Source organism: Lutjanus erythropterus, chromosome 18 (genome assembly GCF_056507025.1).
Source record: "Lutjanus erythropterus isolate fLutEry1 chromosome 18, fLutEry1.hap2, whole genome shotgun sequence".
Lineage (NCBI taxonomy): Eukaryota > Metazoa > Chordata > Actinopteri > Lutjaniformes > Lutjanidae > Lutjanus > Lutjanus erythropterus.
In genome coordinates, this window is record NC_139334.1 from 13474935 (window position 1) to 13492693 (window position 17759).

At 38.8% G+C, this 17759-nt stretch overlaps 1 protein-coding gene across 1 annotated transcript in view; it reads left to right on the forward strand.

Annotated features, from left to right (window-relative positions):
- Nucleotides 1-1044: 1044 nt before the first annotated feature.
- The window catches only part of mboat2a (membrane bound O-acyltransferase domain containing 2a), a 55404-nt gene continuing 38689 nt past the window's right edge, over nucleotides 1045-17759 (forward strand). Inside the window, exon 1 of the mRNA XM_084741905.1 lies at nucleotides 1045-1520. Within this exon, the coding sequence (XP_084598031.1) occupies nucleotides 1296-1520 (225 nt within the window). The 5' untranslated portion in view covers nucleotides 1045-1295. The remainder of the gene's footprint in view (nucleotides 1521-17759) is intronic.

Here is a 17759-nt window from a genome sequence, read left to right on the forward strand (position 1 = left end):
TGTTGGTAGCGTACAAATATTGAAAAATGTGATGAGTAGGAAGGCACAATTTCTCTATCTTTTTTTGTTTTCCACGTGCTTTTAAGATTCAAATACGATAATGGTGGAAATTGTGTGTTTCGCAATAACGAGTCTGCAAGTATTTGTCAATTATTTTATGAATGGCTATAATTATTTTGGTTACATAAAAGCTAGACTGACTGTTCTTTAAGAAAAAATAGACACATTTTCAAAATAAGAATGAAATTATTTTTTTCAAACTCCTTATTTAGAACCTCTTTATTTTATATGGGAAATACTAGCCTATTCAGAAACGCAAATTGACAAAAAATAAATCACACGTACAACTATTCAAAATAAAAATTAGACACAATATTGAAAGATTACATGGACCCAAAACAAAAGCCTTATATATTTTGTCTATAATGTTTTAATGCTGATCGATTTATTCGAATTGTTTAGAATTACCTATGTCTTGAACATGATACAGATAATACATGATACTTTTTTGTAATCTCTTTCCATGTTAAAAGGAACACTTTTGACACCAGACATAACCTTTTACGTAGGCTCACAAGTGTACACAAGTGTTCCTAAGACAACTCTTAAAACGAGGAATTTAATACAACGCGTTTAAAAGTTTGTATCAGTAAAGCAGGCTGCTAACATCCACAACAAGCAAATTAACCCAATTTGAATAGAAAAACACATGTACCACAGTCGCAAAAACACACAAAAGAGATTAATACAATGTAGAAAACAGTGAGATTATTGATTTTTTTTTTTTTTATACTGTCCGTTAAATTCTTTACTCATTTCTTAAAAGATATATTGATACATTTGTATGTTTGAACAACATTATAAGTTAATTAAAAAACAACTACATGCACCACGACATTAAAATGCCAAATTTGAGGCCCTCTCAACGATTCCTTAAACATACGACGTATTGTGCTCCAAACGGGTGTCAGACAAGGTCGTGTTTAAAAGGGAACCCTTTATGTGAGAAACCCTCGCGAGATTTGTACGGGTTGTTTATTCATTGTGCACAATTTACCAATTAACAGTGTATTACAACATGACAATGAGGTGATTAAATGCGGGTAGGTTTAGGGACAGATAATACTTGGTTAGGATTACAGAAAGATCATGGTTTGTGTTAAGATGATCACTCTCGCGAGATATTTCACGGGTCTGGGGATCCCTTCTAGACAAGACCGACAGACGAAAGGGAAAGTGGTCAAGCAGTGAAGTCTCTCTTCGGTTTTGTACTCTTTGCTGGATGTGTGCCGTGGATGACAACCGTCCAGCCCGTCGCAACAACAGCAGCAGCAGCGGCGGCAGCGGGCAGCGTATTTATCATCGCAGCAGCAGCCGAGGGGAGTGAAGTGAACCGGAGGAAGGAGAGAGAAAGGATTTACGGACACCGACCAAGCATGGCTACCCAAACGACAGCATCATGCACTGGATCCACTCTGTTGCAGCCAATCAGCGAAATTATCAATCTCCCTCTAGACCAGGTATGATTTTGGATGGAGAAAATATCGATACATTAACCGTCCGAGGTGATAGTATGTTTTTAAACAGCATTGTTAGCTAGCATTGTGCATACATCGTTAGCAGAGGCTGATGATGCGCAGCAAACGTTAGCTTAGCTTTTATACATTGCGGATTTATTTAAGACGAGCGCACAAAACCAATGCTGGTGTTTCACTATCACCATCAGCTAGCCCCCCTGTCAAGCTAACTACACCACAGCTAATGCCTTTTGTCTCTTCCCTTCGATGCCTACAGTCTAATCCAATGGTTCCCAAACTGGGGTCCGAGGACCCCTCAGAGATCATTTGGTCTGCTTGCCATCTGATCACCAGTGTAATCTGGACAAAGTAGTCAAATTTCACCCAACATTCACTATAAGTCAGCCCTAGGAAAGGCAACAATGATCAATTTGCTATGTTGTAACAGTTTTCCCATTGTTAAGAAATAGACAACAAAATCTAGTAATATGTAAGAAAAAAAATTAGCTGTAAAATGGTTTCTTAAAGGGACAGTTCACTTTATAATAAAAAAAATGCATGTTTTTCCTCTTCTTTGTTGTACTAGTTAACCATATAGATTGTTTTGCTGTGAGTTGCTGAGTTTTGTGCTAAAATAATGCGTTTAGGATCTTTTTTTTTTCCTACTGTTTGCCAACCGTATCACTGTGCAAAAGGAAGCATGCATCTACTCATGAACGAGAGGCTGCTGTTTTGACATTGCGGGATGTAAACATTAATGGCATCCTCCTCAGCTGAGCTGTAACATCTTGTCCACAAGTCAATGCATGCAGACAGTTGGCAGACGGTAGAAAGACTCTGGTTCCCACATGAATCTGCTCACAACAAGGTTTGTAAATTATCGTGAGGAACCAGTTCACGATTTGTCGAAGCTGTTGAGTTTTTACAGTGTATTTTTCTGGCATTTCCATGGATGATATCTCCAAAACTCAAACTAAAACAATGTAGATAGATTAATAGCACTAGTGGCTAGAGTTAAAATATGTGTTTTTGATTTTGGTGTGAACTGTTCTTTTAAGATGGACAGGACAGGGAACTTATAGTTTAATCTATTTGGGATGAAATCAGATTCTAATATGGGGATTCAGTGGTTTTTCATTTAACAGCCACCTAAGGCACTATCACGTCTGGAGAAGGCTATGCAATTCATGTTATTTAAACATCAACCAGGTCAAAAAAAGTTTAAAAAAAAACAAAACAAAATATTACTTTGCTGGTCATCACTGCTCATCTGTAATAAGAGAAGGCACCACACCTTTTCTATCAGTCCTCTTACACTTTAATGGAGCACTAAAAGAGGTTGGGAAACCACTGTAGCAGTGGTTAGTCTGGAATTGTGGGTTTATATTAGCGTGTGAGAGTTTTCTGAAGTGGAATACAATGCGATATGCATGCAAATGTTTGCTTTGCCAACGCTTTCACATTCACAGGCACCACACCTACACCATCACACATGCAAAGTACATTTCTATAGCAGTGATTTTTCAGAGCTTACCAGACATAGCCTGTGGTGGTGTGTGGAAGTGTCCAGTCATGTCAGCACGGCTCACTAGCTCAGGGTTTGTAGGACAGGCTTCTGCAGAAAAGCACCAATGTCTTCTCTTTGTTGCTGTCGCCTCAACTGTTGATCGTACTGTGATTTGTGGCTTGTCTGAGGAAAGTTTGAAGCTACAGTGATTTCCTCTTGTTACATTGTGATTTCTATTGTTTTTATGTGGTAGACTCAAGTTTCCATCCAAGTTATTGCATTGATACCTACCACCTAGTAATAAATATTGTAATTAATTTGAACTGTAATCAATGTGAAAAGAGCAAACAATGACACAAGTTATGATTATAGAAATTTCAAATGTTGTCAGAGAAGTAAGTATTTCAACTTAACATGTTTGTTTCATTAATATATTACAGATTTCTTTTAATTGCCACCATCAGTGTCTATATAAGCCCTTCTCATATGCAGGAACAATATTTTTTGTCATAAATTAGCTGTTTTTTTTTTCCTTCTTCTTTTGCTGGCATAGTTTTGCTGTACGATGTTGTCAGCGGCAGAATCACTTATTCTTATCTTTACTCTTTCCCCTTATCAGTTTGAGGTCACATACAGATGAGCCTATTTGCTCCTCATGCCAGGAACCTTGACATGCAGCTTCGAGCTCATGACTCACTCTGCTCTCTCCATTGGGCCTGAGCAAAGCCTTGTTGGACACACCTGACATCATAAGGGTGTGTTTGGTCGGGTGTTTTCATTCTCAGATAGGATCTGGTTTAAGCTAGCATGTTTGAAAAATTGTTGGTGTCTCACCATCGCTTGTATATGAGATTATTTATTATTTAATTCCATGTAAAAATTATTAAGCTACCAAGCCATGTGACTAACCACTAAGTCTTTGTTGTGGTTAAAACATTGTACCTACCTTTTAGCTTTCATACCTGCATGTGCAGACTGGAATGTTTCATATCCCTCTCCACCCTGAAAAGCTCCAGCCTCTGGTAGGAATGCTGTCGGGTGGGAACTCACTTTTTAAAGGATCTGTTCCGCATCATAAACACATTCTCTAAACTTGGAAAGGAGATCAAGTGCCTGCATACTGTGCCTCTCCTCTAATATGTGGAACAATGAGCAGACATCACTTGAACCCCACCGTGCCATTTACTTTGTATTTGTAGTTTGTTATGACAATAAATATTTTAAATAAGTATTTATAATAGTAATTATAATAATTTAATTCTAACTGGTTGGCAGAAAACCTTATTATTATGGAATTCATTGATTAGTTGTCAACGATTAAGTAAACTGAATGTCTTTGGGTTGGAGAAAACAAGGCATTTGAGGATGTCACATTGGGCTTTGGGAAATAGTGATCAACATTTTCAACATTTTATGGACCAAGTAACCAATTGATCAGTCAAGAACATGATCAACAGATTAATCCACAATGAAAATAATCGTTAGTTGCAGCCCTAAAATATTTCTATTTTCTATTCTATTATAATTATAATAATGTATTTGTAACTCTTTTTTATCCTTTTATTCCCATTTTGAACTGTTTATTCTCGTTTTTATTCCATCATTCTTATTTTTCATTCTTTTATCTTGTTTTTAGTTGCTGCTGGTCTCTGAGAATTTCCTTGTCATAAAAGTGCTCTCTAAAAGCACATACAGCCAAAGCTTATGCGAGATCAAACTTGTGTTTTGATTAAGTCACTGGCGCTGCATGTATAGAGCATAGAGCTGCAACAGCAAGTGTTTTCTATAATTTGTTTAACCCTGGGACCACAATTATCAAACGTAATAGTAATTTTTAACCTTTCCACAGCTTGTTTTACGCACAGGTTCCATGCTCTTTACCTTAGTTCCATAGTAGTGTAGACAAAAGAAGTCTGGCAATTGAAGAGTAGGAAATGAGAAGTCACCCACTGTTGTGTATTTGTTTATTGAAATATTTGTATTGACTCTTGGAGTTGTGTGCCTCTGGCTATTCTGAGTCGTTTCACTCTATTTGAATGAATCCTGGATGAGTGAGAGAGATTGGCATCGTACAAATGGAACATATAATCACTGGCTATCACTGCCCACACTACTTTGTTGGACAGGTGTCACCCTTGGGACAATGTGGTTTGTTAGCTTCCTGCCAACTGGGTGCCCTACTGTGCCAGGGCCGCTGTCAACACCACGCAAAATCAATAGAGCCACTCAGATACAGTATGATCCGAGTGGCCCACAGACACTGACACTCATTTTTATGAAGCTGCCACAGTGTGCCACCTCACTGTATGTTGTTAGGACTGTATGTATCCCATGGGAGAGACAGGCCTCTGCACTGGCCTGTGTCTGAGCTATAATGGGAGCAGTGAAATCTGAACTGACACTTGGCTTCTCTATGCTTCTCTGCCTTTCTTTTTTATCTCTCTATCATACACAGCCTGTCCCCTCACACAAACATGCTGTTACTACTTTGACTAATTCCTCCTACTGCATTTTGGTGCACCCACACAAACACTATGTTCACCCACTCTGGTTCAGGGGGCTCCTCTGGTATGAAAAATGTGATTGAAAGCCTCAAATTACACATTCAAGCTGTGTCTGTCCCAGATTTGGTTGTATTTAGCAGTTTTGAATCTGCTTGTCATAAACCTTGAGTGGAGCGAAGGCCACATCCAGTATGAAGTGATGCTCTTTGCTCTTGAAGACACTGACCTGACAGTGTTCATCAAGAAAATCCTTGACATTTTACGGCATCTCATTTTGAGCCCCTCCCCACCACCCCGACCTGAAACATCCATCTTATGTCCACTGGACCTGCAACCCATTTCTTTAGTACAAAAGATAACCTTTTAGTTTAGTTCTCTCTTAGATCACCTCATTGCGCAGATTCTTTCACTGCTGTTATTGATCTTCAGATGCTATCGCAGTCTATTCAGGACTTCAAGGGATAGTTTGGATTATTTCAAGTGTGGTTGTATGAGGCACTTATTCATAGTCAGTGTATTACCTACAATAGATGGTAGTCGACATGCATCCAGTTTGGAGAAGCAGAGAGGAGTACCGGTGCAACAAGTTAAGCAATGACCTGCTATGAACAGGGTCAGCAGCAAAATGTGCTTTACTTTGAATGTATGCTATATTTAGAATATTTTCACTGCTTTATCTTACTGCCAGGCAGCCTTTTCTGATAGTAGGCCTAATATTGCTCTCTCCAAACCAACCAACTGGCGAAATCAGTAATTTTACCTCGCAGAACACAGGAGTTGCTGGTCTACTGCTGCCTTGGACGGTTAATTTGTTTGTATTATTGGGTGGCTGCAGTGCCTGTAAAAGATTAGATTGGATAGGGATGAGATCCACATTCTACTAATTCTGATCAGATTCTGCTATATGAAATTGGCTATTTGCTGATACCAGCACTCTTTTTATCTTGATATTTTATTGTTATTATTATCATTGTTATTATTATTTTTTAATAGAAGTAGGATCACACAAGGGATTTAACCTCTTAACTTATACTGTCCTGTCGAAAAGTGGCTGAAGTGCAGTTTTGTTGCTGATTCTGTCCATAGCACATTGCCTAGCTTCGATGCCGGTACTCCTCTCTGCTGCTCCAAATTTGGGGTGTGTCAACCACTATCTACTGTATGTAATACACTATCGATAAGTACTTCATACAACCCCACTTCAAATAATCCAAACCATCCATTTAGCATTTGATGCTGTCCATTCACATAACGAAGCAGAGCTGCCTTGCAGATTGCAGTTTTAGGCGCAGCTTGTAACTGAATCAGGTCCAATCTCTTGAACGCTTGCTGTCAAAGTCGATGATGCATGTCAGTATCACTCCAGTGTGGTTTTTCATGCTGATGGTGTCATTTCAGACCCAGTTTTGTTTTCCTTCAATAATGCATCCAAGAGGCCGTGATAGCATCATAAAGGACAATATCTAGTGTCAGTCTGAAATTCGGACCAGTTGACTCATAAAAAGCCTCATAAGAGCCCCGCTGTCATCAAGTGTTGGGTTGTTCCAAACATAAATAAATAGTCCCGTTAGGTGACTCAAGTGGTCCTTCTGAAATGTAAGACTCCATGCAACTGAAACGTCAGCATGCGTTTATTTATTTATTATTGATCTCAAAAGGTTAATTTACTCTGAGAATGGACTTTAGTAACTCTGTAGGTCGTAGCATCAGCTGTGAAGTCCACACACGGCTGCAGCTGTTTCAATATGCAGCAGCTGGACCCCTGATGAATCCCTCCACTGGCTTTTTCCACACGTACAGTATACAATGAACCCTATCAACTTGCTGTTTGTTTATGCAGTCCTTCATTGTTTAGCATCCTCATATATTTATTATTCCATGTCCTTACAATACAAGCAGGTCCTGCTGTTTTTGTTTCATACAGACTAAAACTTGAGAGTAAGTGACCTATACATGCCCTTCTATATTGTGACTTTAGATTGTGTCATCTTCGTTGTGTTAGACGCTCTTGGTAGAGGTGGTTTTGATTTGATGGAGTTTACTGAGGCTTGCATCCAGCAGGTTGACAGCACTGCTGTCAACAGGATGTCTCTCAAGAACATGGCAATGTGGAAATTTCCACCTGCACCGTGTTGTGTGTGTGTAATAATGTTTTTAACCTTGAAATGTAAGGTTTCTCTTGTTGACAGGGTTATTCCTATGACATAATTATAAAAGGTAAATATTTAGTATTTGGATCAGTAGAGATTTTGGATGATGCAATGTTTTTAGTGTCAGCAGTGGCCTTAAAAACAGGACAGCAAGAGCTGCATATATACAAGTGCAGATATAGCCTGTCAGCTGATTATTGTTGGCAAGAATGTGTTGGTTCTTGAGGCTATATTAGACATATACATTTATAACGCTTGATACACTGTAAAAAATAAACTTGTTTTAATTTTAAAAAAGTTAGTGTCCAGGCTGCCTTCAAATATTGACTGAATTTGAAAAGACAAGTTGAGGTAATTTTGTCATGATTCAAAACAAATGAACTTTTCTTGTTAAATAACTTTTATATTAAAGCTACTCCAAGGTGGTTTTAACTGGTTATGAAACAGTCTCAATTTAACACTGATGCCTCTGTATGACCAGTACAAGCAAAAGCAAATAAGACCATCAGTGAGAAGATTGGCTTTTGCTGTTTACTGTAGTTATTCTTAATGCCTTCCACCAGGATTCTCTGTGAAATCAGGTTAAACAAGGCTGTGTTTACATTTCCCGAGGCAAACTTACAATGTGAGTAGTACATTAGCCAGTTAAAAAGAAGCAGACTTTTATTCAGACAATGTTATTTTTGATGTTATGCAGTGAAAATGCTACCAGTTTTTGTCCACAGGATCCTCCAAATTCAAGAAAATAGAAAAGTTTCTTGTAGTATTTATTTCTTGTAGTATCTAAGCTATTAAAATATTAATAAGACATAACGTTGAGCCAACACTGGTGGCAACAACTCACTGGTGGAAAATAAATTTAATTTCCTTTTACATTTTTACAGTTTTAAAAAGTTGCTTCTTCATTTACACAAACTATAAGCATTTACAAAGATTATCTTACCTTTCTAACAATGCATGCTGAGAAGTTTTCTAATATGATAATCCTACTTATTTAGAAACTTAATTTATGAGTTGATTGAACTCTGTCCAATACATTCATTCAACTCATAATTACAAGCCAAAAGACTTCAAGTTAGAAGTTGTTTTCAGTTTTCTGCAAATAAATGCTAGAAATTTTAATTAACTGTAATTAATTTTAATACTAAAACTTATATCTTTACATTACATTAATGAGAAAATATTAGTTGATTCCACTAAATTCCAGTATGATGGTGTGCAGTGGCTAACACATTGCTCTGACACATATCCCATGATTATTTGACAAAACAATAGAAAACATAATTTTCACCTTTGCTGTTTTATCTCAGAAAAGAAAAACTTTAATGGCTCTATTGAAAAATATACTGGTTCTGTAGCTCATCGATCATTTTAATGTCTGGTGTATAGATGCAGTCCTATAGCTCCCAGCTCGCAGTGTACAGGCGATGCTGTCGTGTGTCCTGTGGTCACAAAAGGCTTGCTGCACAGCTGTACAATCGGCCCTCTGTTTATGTGACATATTGGATTGCAGTTTGTCACAGTCAACGGCCACGTCTTCTATCACGATAACAAGCCTCCTTTTGTTGTTACTGCTGCATTTTCCACCAGGCTATTGTACTGTATGCCTCTGAGCCCACACACTGCTGAGGGCTTGACTCCTGGCTTTCTTTTTATCTACTGACAAATCCCTGCTATCAGGGACACTATTCTAACACTATAACATAGCGAATGGCTCGGTTAAAATAAGTTTAACTGGTAAAAGTTTGAAATAAGCAGTCAAAAATAGGCACATGTAAGCTATACATTATATCTCAGGATTTCTGTAAAACAATCACAGCGTTTATCTCATTATCACTAATATTACTTTTAATGAGAGGATTTTTGAAGTGCTGGTAAGGTTTTAAGGAGCTTTGCTTGAAGAATCTCAGCTTTGCTTCCCACTAAGGTCCCCTGCTGCTGACTGAGTCTCCGAAGCCTCCAGGCCCAGGACCGCCGGTCTTACTTTTAAACCCTCGGGTCTCGTCAGAGTTTCTCTACCTCCCCCTTGTCTTTAATTGGCTGCCCTCCGGGGAGTCTTATCCCTCCAATTGATTTCTTTCCCCTCGGCTCTTCCTAATGGAGTGCTGCTGGCTGCTGCTGCTATTATGGTGCACAGTCAACATAAGCATGTGTGATTACTCCTGGGGAATATGGAAAGACTCAGCCATGTTGTTAACATTAGTGGGCACTTGACAACAAGCACAAACAGGCAGGTCTTCACAAAGGCGCCTCGAAGTTTATCATCAGGTGTTTAACAAGGCATTTAATCCAGAGAACTGACTATGGAAGAAAAGTCAGTGGTACTGTCAGTTAACCTCCACTGACTGAGATTCATTACATAATATTAGAGTAGATACATTTGTTGTACTTTAGACTGATAAGTTGACCTCTTGTGGCTCATTTTAAAGCATTAGATTTTTATAAATGCAAACTTGATAGTGTTTCAGTATTCATAATTTTGCCTTATTCCTCACTGAGTCTGCTACTTCCTGAAGTCCTGATGTCCCATCTGGCCTAACTTTTCTTCCACCAGCTTCTGTAAAGCACAGCAATCTCTTTTTCCTCTCCTCTGAAAAAAAAATGAAGCATGTCCTTGAGGTTTACTTTACATACTCTCAGGGACACCAATATTTTTCAGCACTGGCACCATGTGCCAATAAGCCCCTAAATTTGGTACATTGTTGGTGGCCTGAATGTGAACTTATATAAAAACAACAAACAAATGGTAAATTAATTCAACTTAAAACAGCCTTCTTTAACACTTGTTGTCCACTTTTCTCATAAATTTTGATATGGTGCTTTCTAAAGGCATTGTTTCCGATGACAAAGGAACTAGACTTCTTGGCTAAGTGAAGAAACTGACGGCTCACACTCTAGTACATTACATGTACATTACATCCTTAGATTTGTCATATTCTAGCCTCTGGAACTCTTGAAAATTACTGTTCTTGTCTAAATATATATTGAGTGAGCCACATTTTTTAGCTATTAGCGTCATTACAAATGTCAATGAGATTTTGAGTGAGATTTTGTTACTCCTGAAACAGAGGCTGAAAGCTCCACTTCCCCTTCAGCTCTCTGGATTTACCTTGTCCATTTCCGGTGTTGTTAGGGTTAAACCATGCTGAGGACAGTCTTGGGTGTGGTTTCATTTCCTACACTAGCAATAAATGTAGTCATGCTATTGTAAAGCTATTATACTAAAAGCATCAATAAAACATCAAACAGGGCCTGTTTTATATTATTAGTATTATGGTATGAAGTGGTTTCTGTATCTTTTACAAGTGCTTTTTCCCTTGTGATGCAACAAATCATACAGGCAGGATGTCTTACTGTAGGTATAGATGGGAAATCTGTGCATCTGTCATTCCTCTTCACTCTGAAGTACTTGGATCAAAAGCGGATGTCCACATGACTCAGCTTACTAACTCATTAGTTCCACTGGTAATGGTGTGGTGCTGTGAGGGTGGATTGGGTTTCTGTGCTAAAAAAGGCTGCACTCTAGGCTCAGAGCATCAGTTTAATGTTTGCATAGCACAGAGAATATATTTTCAGGGAGTCACTGTAACAGCTTCAAATTACAGGCCAAGCAGCTACACATAGCTGATGTTGTAGACTACTGATGAAAGCAAACAGGCAAGCCCAGCTTTGAAGGTTTCCCTCTGGATGTGACAGAGCCCTCACAGTTCATATGCATGTATTTCTTACTTTGATTGTTGTCAGTCTGTCTCAAAGGTACAGGACAATCTGCCGCCTACAGTTTCTCTACTCTTAGGTTCTGTGCAACAGCTGTCGGTCTCTGGTTCATTCACCGTGCTTGGTCAGAAGTCCAATGGGATGAAGGAGATCTATCCAATGTAAATGAGAAGATATGAATATTTATTAGTGTGACTTTGCACCGTCACTTGTAACCCCACTGAGGTAAGCCAATAAGGGCATTCATCTGATTCACCTTCACAGCAACAGATAGACTCTGACACATTCACCAAGCCTCTGTCACCTCACTTTTCAGTGGCTCTACGCTCCAATAAATAGTCAGTCTGAGTATTGATCAGCCTTAACTACAAGTTGCGCTGTCATCTGAAAAGTTCGAGATGTTTACTCGTCTGCATCTTCTGCCATCGATTCCCTTGAACTGGATCAGCTGTGCAACAAATGGCTGTATAATCAGTGCTTAAAGGATATACCACACATTTGAAGGTGTTACATGGGTCCTCTTTATAGGGTGTGATAAAAATCACTAACATTTAGTTCAGGGGTTCTCAAAGTTTTGATGACTGAGGGCCAATTTATAGACGCACAGGGAAACCCATAAACTTGTTGAAAGATTTGTAATTGGTCTCATGATGGCTTAAAGGGAGAGTTCGTATTATTGGAAATGGGGTTGTATGAGGTACTGAGGTAGTCAGTGTATTAGCTACAGTAGATGCCAGTTGGCACACCCCCAGTGAGCAGCATAGCTGACAGGGTCAGCAACAAAATGTATTTCAGCCACTAAAAAAAGTCCACCTATAATCAATATCAGAGAATATTTTCACTGCTTTACCCTGCCTTCAGACAGCCTTTTCTGATTGGAAACTGCAGTTCGGAAGATATTCTAAATATAGCATTTACTTAAACTGAATTGATTTTATTTTTTAGGGGCAACTTTTACTGTGGCTAATACACAGACTTTTGTATAAATTTGTAAATTAAAATGAATTAAATGCTACATGTTCTTCTGGCAAACAAAGTTGATGACACTGGTGACATATCTGAACAGTACCATATTACAACCACACAACTTTCACCCAACCAGCAAATGTCAGTTATTTAACATTCTTATGTAACATTAGCCTAGCATTTACAGTCTTTTGTACCATTATAGAAAAACCTGCCTTTTGTGCCATGCTCAGTTCTGATACTTGAGTATTGTTTTGAAGTGTTGAGCACCTGACTTTGAGTGTATTTTTATTGTGAATTACACAATTATAAAGCTTACGGTCTCTGCTGTAGATGTTAACTCTTACAGTTGGAGATCTGAGTACCTGACTGCAGTTTCTTGCCAAATGACTTCAGTCATTTGTAAAGATCTGTTGTTTACAGCACACAATTGAGGACTTTTGCATATACAGCGCTGTATCATAGCAACTGACTACTGATTTATTTTTTCATCTAGGTAGTGGTTGCCAGTGCTTGAAATATTGTGTGTCTTTTCTCTGGAATCAATGTCTTTTCCCCTCTACACGCTTATAATTGTTATTAAGTCATAAGTCAGGCGCTACTCTTTCAGGGCTTGTGCAGGCTGTTAAGTCCATTTGGCTCTGTGGGCTCTGTTCACTGTGATCCTAACTGAGCTAATGAACAGATAAAATGCCTTTGAAACACTCTGGTAATACTGACCTTTAGGTGGGATAGAGCAGAATTAGTGCTTCCAATGGGATGTTTGTACTGTTGAGGACTGGAGCTTCTGAAACGCTGCAGTGCACTGTGCTGCATTGTTTGCTCTTTACTATTTGTCTAATGGCTTGGTCAGACTGCCAGCTCAAATATGTTTTTTTTTTTGGCATATTCAGATTAATTTTAGAAAATCTGGACAGCAAAAAAAGCAGAAAATAGTGTATTTTATGTCTGCATCTGCTAGTGGGCCATCACAATAAGAAAATATGTTACTTTCACAACAAGATAGATTTAATGTTCTCTGAAATTAGGTGGAATAAATATGTACATAATAGTCTGAAAAATAAAGGATATCGGCAAAAATCCAATATCATGCATCTCTAGACCCAATTTCTCATCTTCTGCATGTCACCAGTGTTTATTGACTACAGTGTTACCATTGCAGACCCATGCAGATAGGTTGGTGATGTCTAGGCACACAAATCCAATCTGATAACTTGTGAATCAAAGTGGAAACAGTCTTTTAAAGATATTATTTGAGAAACAAATCTGATTTGTCTGCATTCTGAACAAAGCCCAAGTATCTTCTTGTGTCTTATGACTTGCAAACCTCATGCTTCCTCTAGAAGTGTCATACAGGCAGTTGTTTGAGAGCTACTAATGTGCTGATATATTGGCCAAAAAAGGCCTTTCTGCCATATCTGTCCAGCTCTTGTGGATGTAATGAATGTGGTGTAATAGTTCCCAAGAGGGCTCAATATTCATTAATAATGGTTATATATTTGGTGGGAGTTCTTGCCTCTGGGTTTAGATCACAGAATGACAGGAATTAAGCCCAGTAGAAAAGGGACATAGTGTTCTGTGATGATTGATTTCCATTTTTTTATATAAGAAGTTGAAAATAGGCACTTCACTCTATCATTTTTCCACCAGTCCTTTATAGACCACCTACTTTCCCAGTGTTTCTCACTAAACTCACTGCTCAGACCTAAAGTTCATTTATGAAATGTGCAGGCTGTCAGTTACAAGTATGAATAAAAGATGGGGGGATCATCTTTGGTTTCAGGTGATGTTTATGAGATTACAAGTTGTACTTATTATTTGAGGCTGAACAGTTTCAAAGTTGGTTCACTGAAGGAAGACTCACCATGCATGGTCACACAACCTCTGTCTTTATATGTTCAATGTTGAGGAACCACAGCTGTGGCTCAATGTTCAAACATCAGGGTGGTGATTAAAGTTTGGTTTGTTCATGAGTAAATGGATTTTCCTTCAGAAGCTCTGTGTGAATGAAACGGGGTGAGCCGAGCAGGCAGTAGCCCAGTAATTTTGCCCTTGGTCAAGAATTCACTCTGACTCACTGCATTGGCCTCTCACACAGCATCCGCTGTCTACCATCAACCGCTGTCTACCATCAAAAGTCCACCAAAAATTCCTCCTTAAAAATGGCTATCTAAAAAGTATCTTGCTTGTCTTTTTTGTTTCTTTTGGTAGATTGATGTGTTTTTCTGGACATATGTAGATGTGACTTCACCTTGAAATGGCAGCATATATGTAAACATTTGATTTTTAGTCCCTAACATGAAAAGCAACAGCTTCTTTCTAGACTAATTACTCTGTTCCAGTGTTCAACAATCATACACAATGCACAGCACAATGAAAGCTTCAATAGTCTGCAATGCCAGGCCAAGACAAGTTGGTAGTATGTAATATATATATTTATAGTAATCATCTTGATGCAGCATATTCAGTTATGTTCCTTGTGGCTTGTTCAAAAGACATTTTTGAGAAATGCAACCATAAAATCTGCTTGACGTTATTAAATATTTCAAATTAATAATAATAAAAACAAAGACAGGCAGTTATTGATATCTTTACTTTGTTAATTTTTTGGTTATCTGCAAATTTGTTATAAGCTGAACTCTACAGACTGCTAACATACAGTGTTCTGAGCCAGCTGGGCACAGTTGTGGACATGAGACCTGGATGAATGGATCAGTGTCCCTCTATTGCACTCCATTACACATTTCTGGAGTATGTTTTCACGTTGTAATTTTCACTGACACTATACATATGGCAAGTCCAGGATTACTCCAAAATGGTCCACATTTTCTACTAAGAATACCTACAGAAGTGTAGTATTTTGTGACACAAGTGGTGAACTTGCAGATTGCAAACAACTTGTCTCATTCTCCCCTCACAAATGTGTGGGACATGTTGGACATGTGCTTATCTGCTCATTAAGCTAACAGTTCATTGTGGATATTGTGAACAATGCTAAGCATTCCCAGAGACTTAGTCAGTCTAATGATGATCTTACTCAGGTAAAATTCTGGACAGTTATCGGCAGTTTTAGCTGAGAGACATGTCCACTACAGTGGTGGCTGACGCACACAGGTGCCCTTGGTAAGCGGGATAAAGGAAAAATAGACTTCATCATGACCAGAGTCATTTGACACAAGTTCACTCTGTTCCAAGTAATGTTATTCATCTTCAGAGTGTGAAAAGGGACCGTTCACTTTGTCTGTTCAGAGACACTATGACATTCATTGTCTTATTCAGCTTTAAGCCTATTCAGTGAGACATTCATTTGGGTGACATGTTACTTCAGAAAAACTTCTGCAAGTGGTTCACATTTGCTTTGTTGCAGACGTTTCTTTGTAACTGCCCTTCATGTGGTTGTCTGCCAATTAAGTTTGCAGTTCAACATGGCTGTTGTTGCTCAGTGCTTTAAGAGATTCAGACATAAGCAAAACTAAGATGAAAAACTAAGCTAGTGATTTATCATGATTAATCACAGCCTATTCTTGTGATTAAATCAAAGATTTTTTTTTAATCAATTCACCACAACTATTTCATATAGTCCGTCTATTACAGCCAGCCCTTTGAGTGCAACCTTAATGCTGATGTGGCCCAGGAATAATTTGACACCCATGGTACCTAAAAAACCTGCAGAAACACAAAAGGCCATATCTAGAGCCAGTTTTAGGTTTGTCCATTCTGGACTGCTGTAGAAACAAGGCATGGCGACATGGTGGCCTCCATAGAAGGGGATCCGTGCCCTCTGTAGATAATCAACTCATTTTAATGTAATGAAAACAGTGATTCTTGTTTTCTGATGTTAATACACTAATGAAAACATACCCATGAATATTTTATTCCATTCTTACCATACTCTGCCAATAGATCCCCCTAAATCTCATACACTGGACCTTTTAAAATGCATCTTTCTCCCTGTGTCTGTGTGCTAGTAAGTCATAATATAAATCAAATGGCTGCACCACTGGCAGTTGTTTACTAAGAGTTATGTGCATATCAAAAGAGGCTGTCAAACAATGCTCCCGGCTTCTGTTTTAATGCATTCACATTACTCAGCACTGTGGAACAGACATGCATCCACAGGCAGCATGAATATATCTCATAGATGACATAATCAGTGAGCAGTAATTCCATCAGTTCATTAGATTATCTGCTGCAAAACACTTTGATTTCTTACAAATATTTCTCTCTCTGTTTGTCTCTCTGTAATGTTGCTTGTATAAGTTCTATGGCAGGAGTTACACATATCAAAAAGGTTAAAGTGGTGTCAAAGTTATGTGAGCAGAGGGACAGTAGAAAAAGATAAAGGAACCTAGAGAGAGACATGTTTGCACTCTGGGGAACACAGACAATAGTTGCCACTTTGAGTCTGCAGGGCCCACACATGACTTTTTCTATAGAGTGTTGACTAATTATGTATACAAGGCTTTTTCTTTCCTCCCTTCTGTACTTCTGTTGCTCTGCATTTGTTTTTGCACTGACATGGTAACATACTGTATATACAATAGCTTGAGTACATCAAGCCAGCGTCTCTCATCACTGTGTAATAGTATCCTACTGTACTATTATTATTTCATCCTTACATTTTCCTGTCGGTCGCTCGGAGCTCGGATGATGTTTCTGACCAAAAGCAGACCTGTAATTTTTTGCTTGGGTCAGTCTTATGTGTTTCAAGAAAGGAACTACACACTCTCTCTCTCTCACACACACACACACACACACAAACACACACACACACACACACACACACACACATTGTGTGCATGGTTCTGGCCCAGTGCTGCTGGCTGCCTTGTGGGGAATGGTTGATTGTTTGGCTATTAATAGCCTGCCTGACCGTAGAGCCTGACTGGGATCTGAGGATCAGCTCAGAGAGGAGAGCGCCACACTGCAGGCTTCAACACTGCGTTTGTATCAGTACAGGCTTCCTTTGTGCTCTTCCTGTCTGTGTGGCACTTTATTCTAGCATCTATGCGCATATTTAGTCTTTATGATAGTAGTAAAAGTCTTAAAACATGGGCTTTGTTATATATTTAAAGTGAAACTTCACACCCAGGTCTGAGCCTCGCTCCACCCACTGTATAATTTTTGAAAAAATGATAAAATTTTTGGGAAAGGGCTGAGGAGGGGGTGGGTTGGGGGTGTACAGGACAGTCATTGTAGAGGGTGTGGCCTTGGGTCAACAACACTGACCGGAGAGACTGAACACCGCTTGGTGTAGCAGAGGTAGTAGTCTTCAGAGCTAACCAACCATTGACAGCTGCTGTTCGACTGTCTGTGTCTGCAGAATAATACTGAACACACAGAGAATCGCTGGAGACATAGAGTCCAATGGAGCTTTGACAGTCACTAGAAACACATT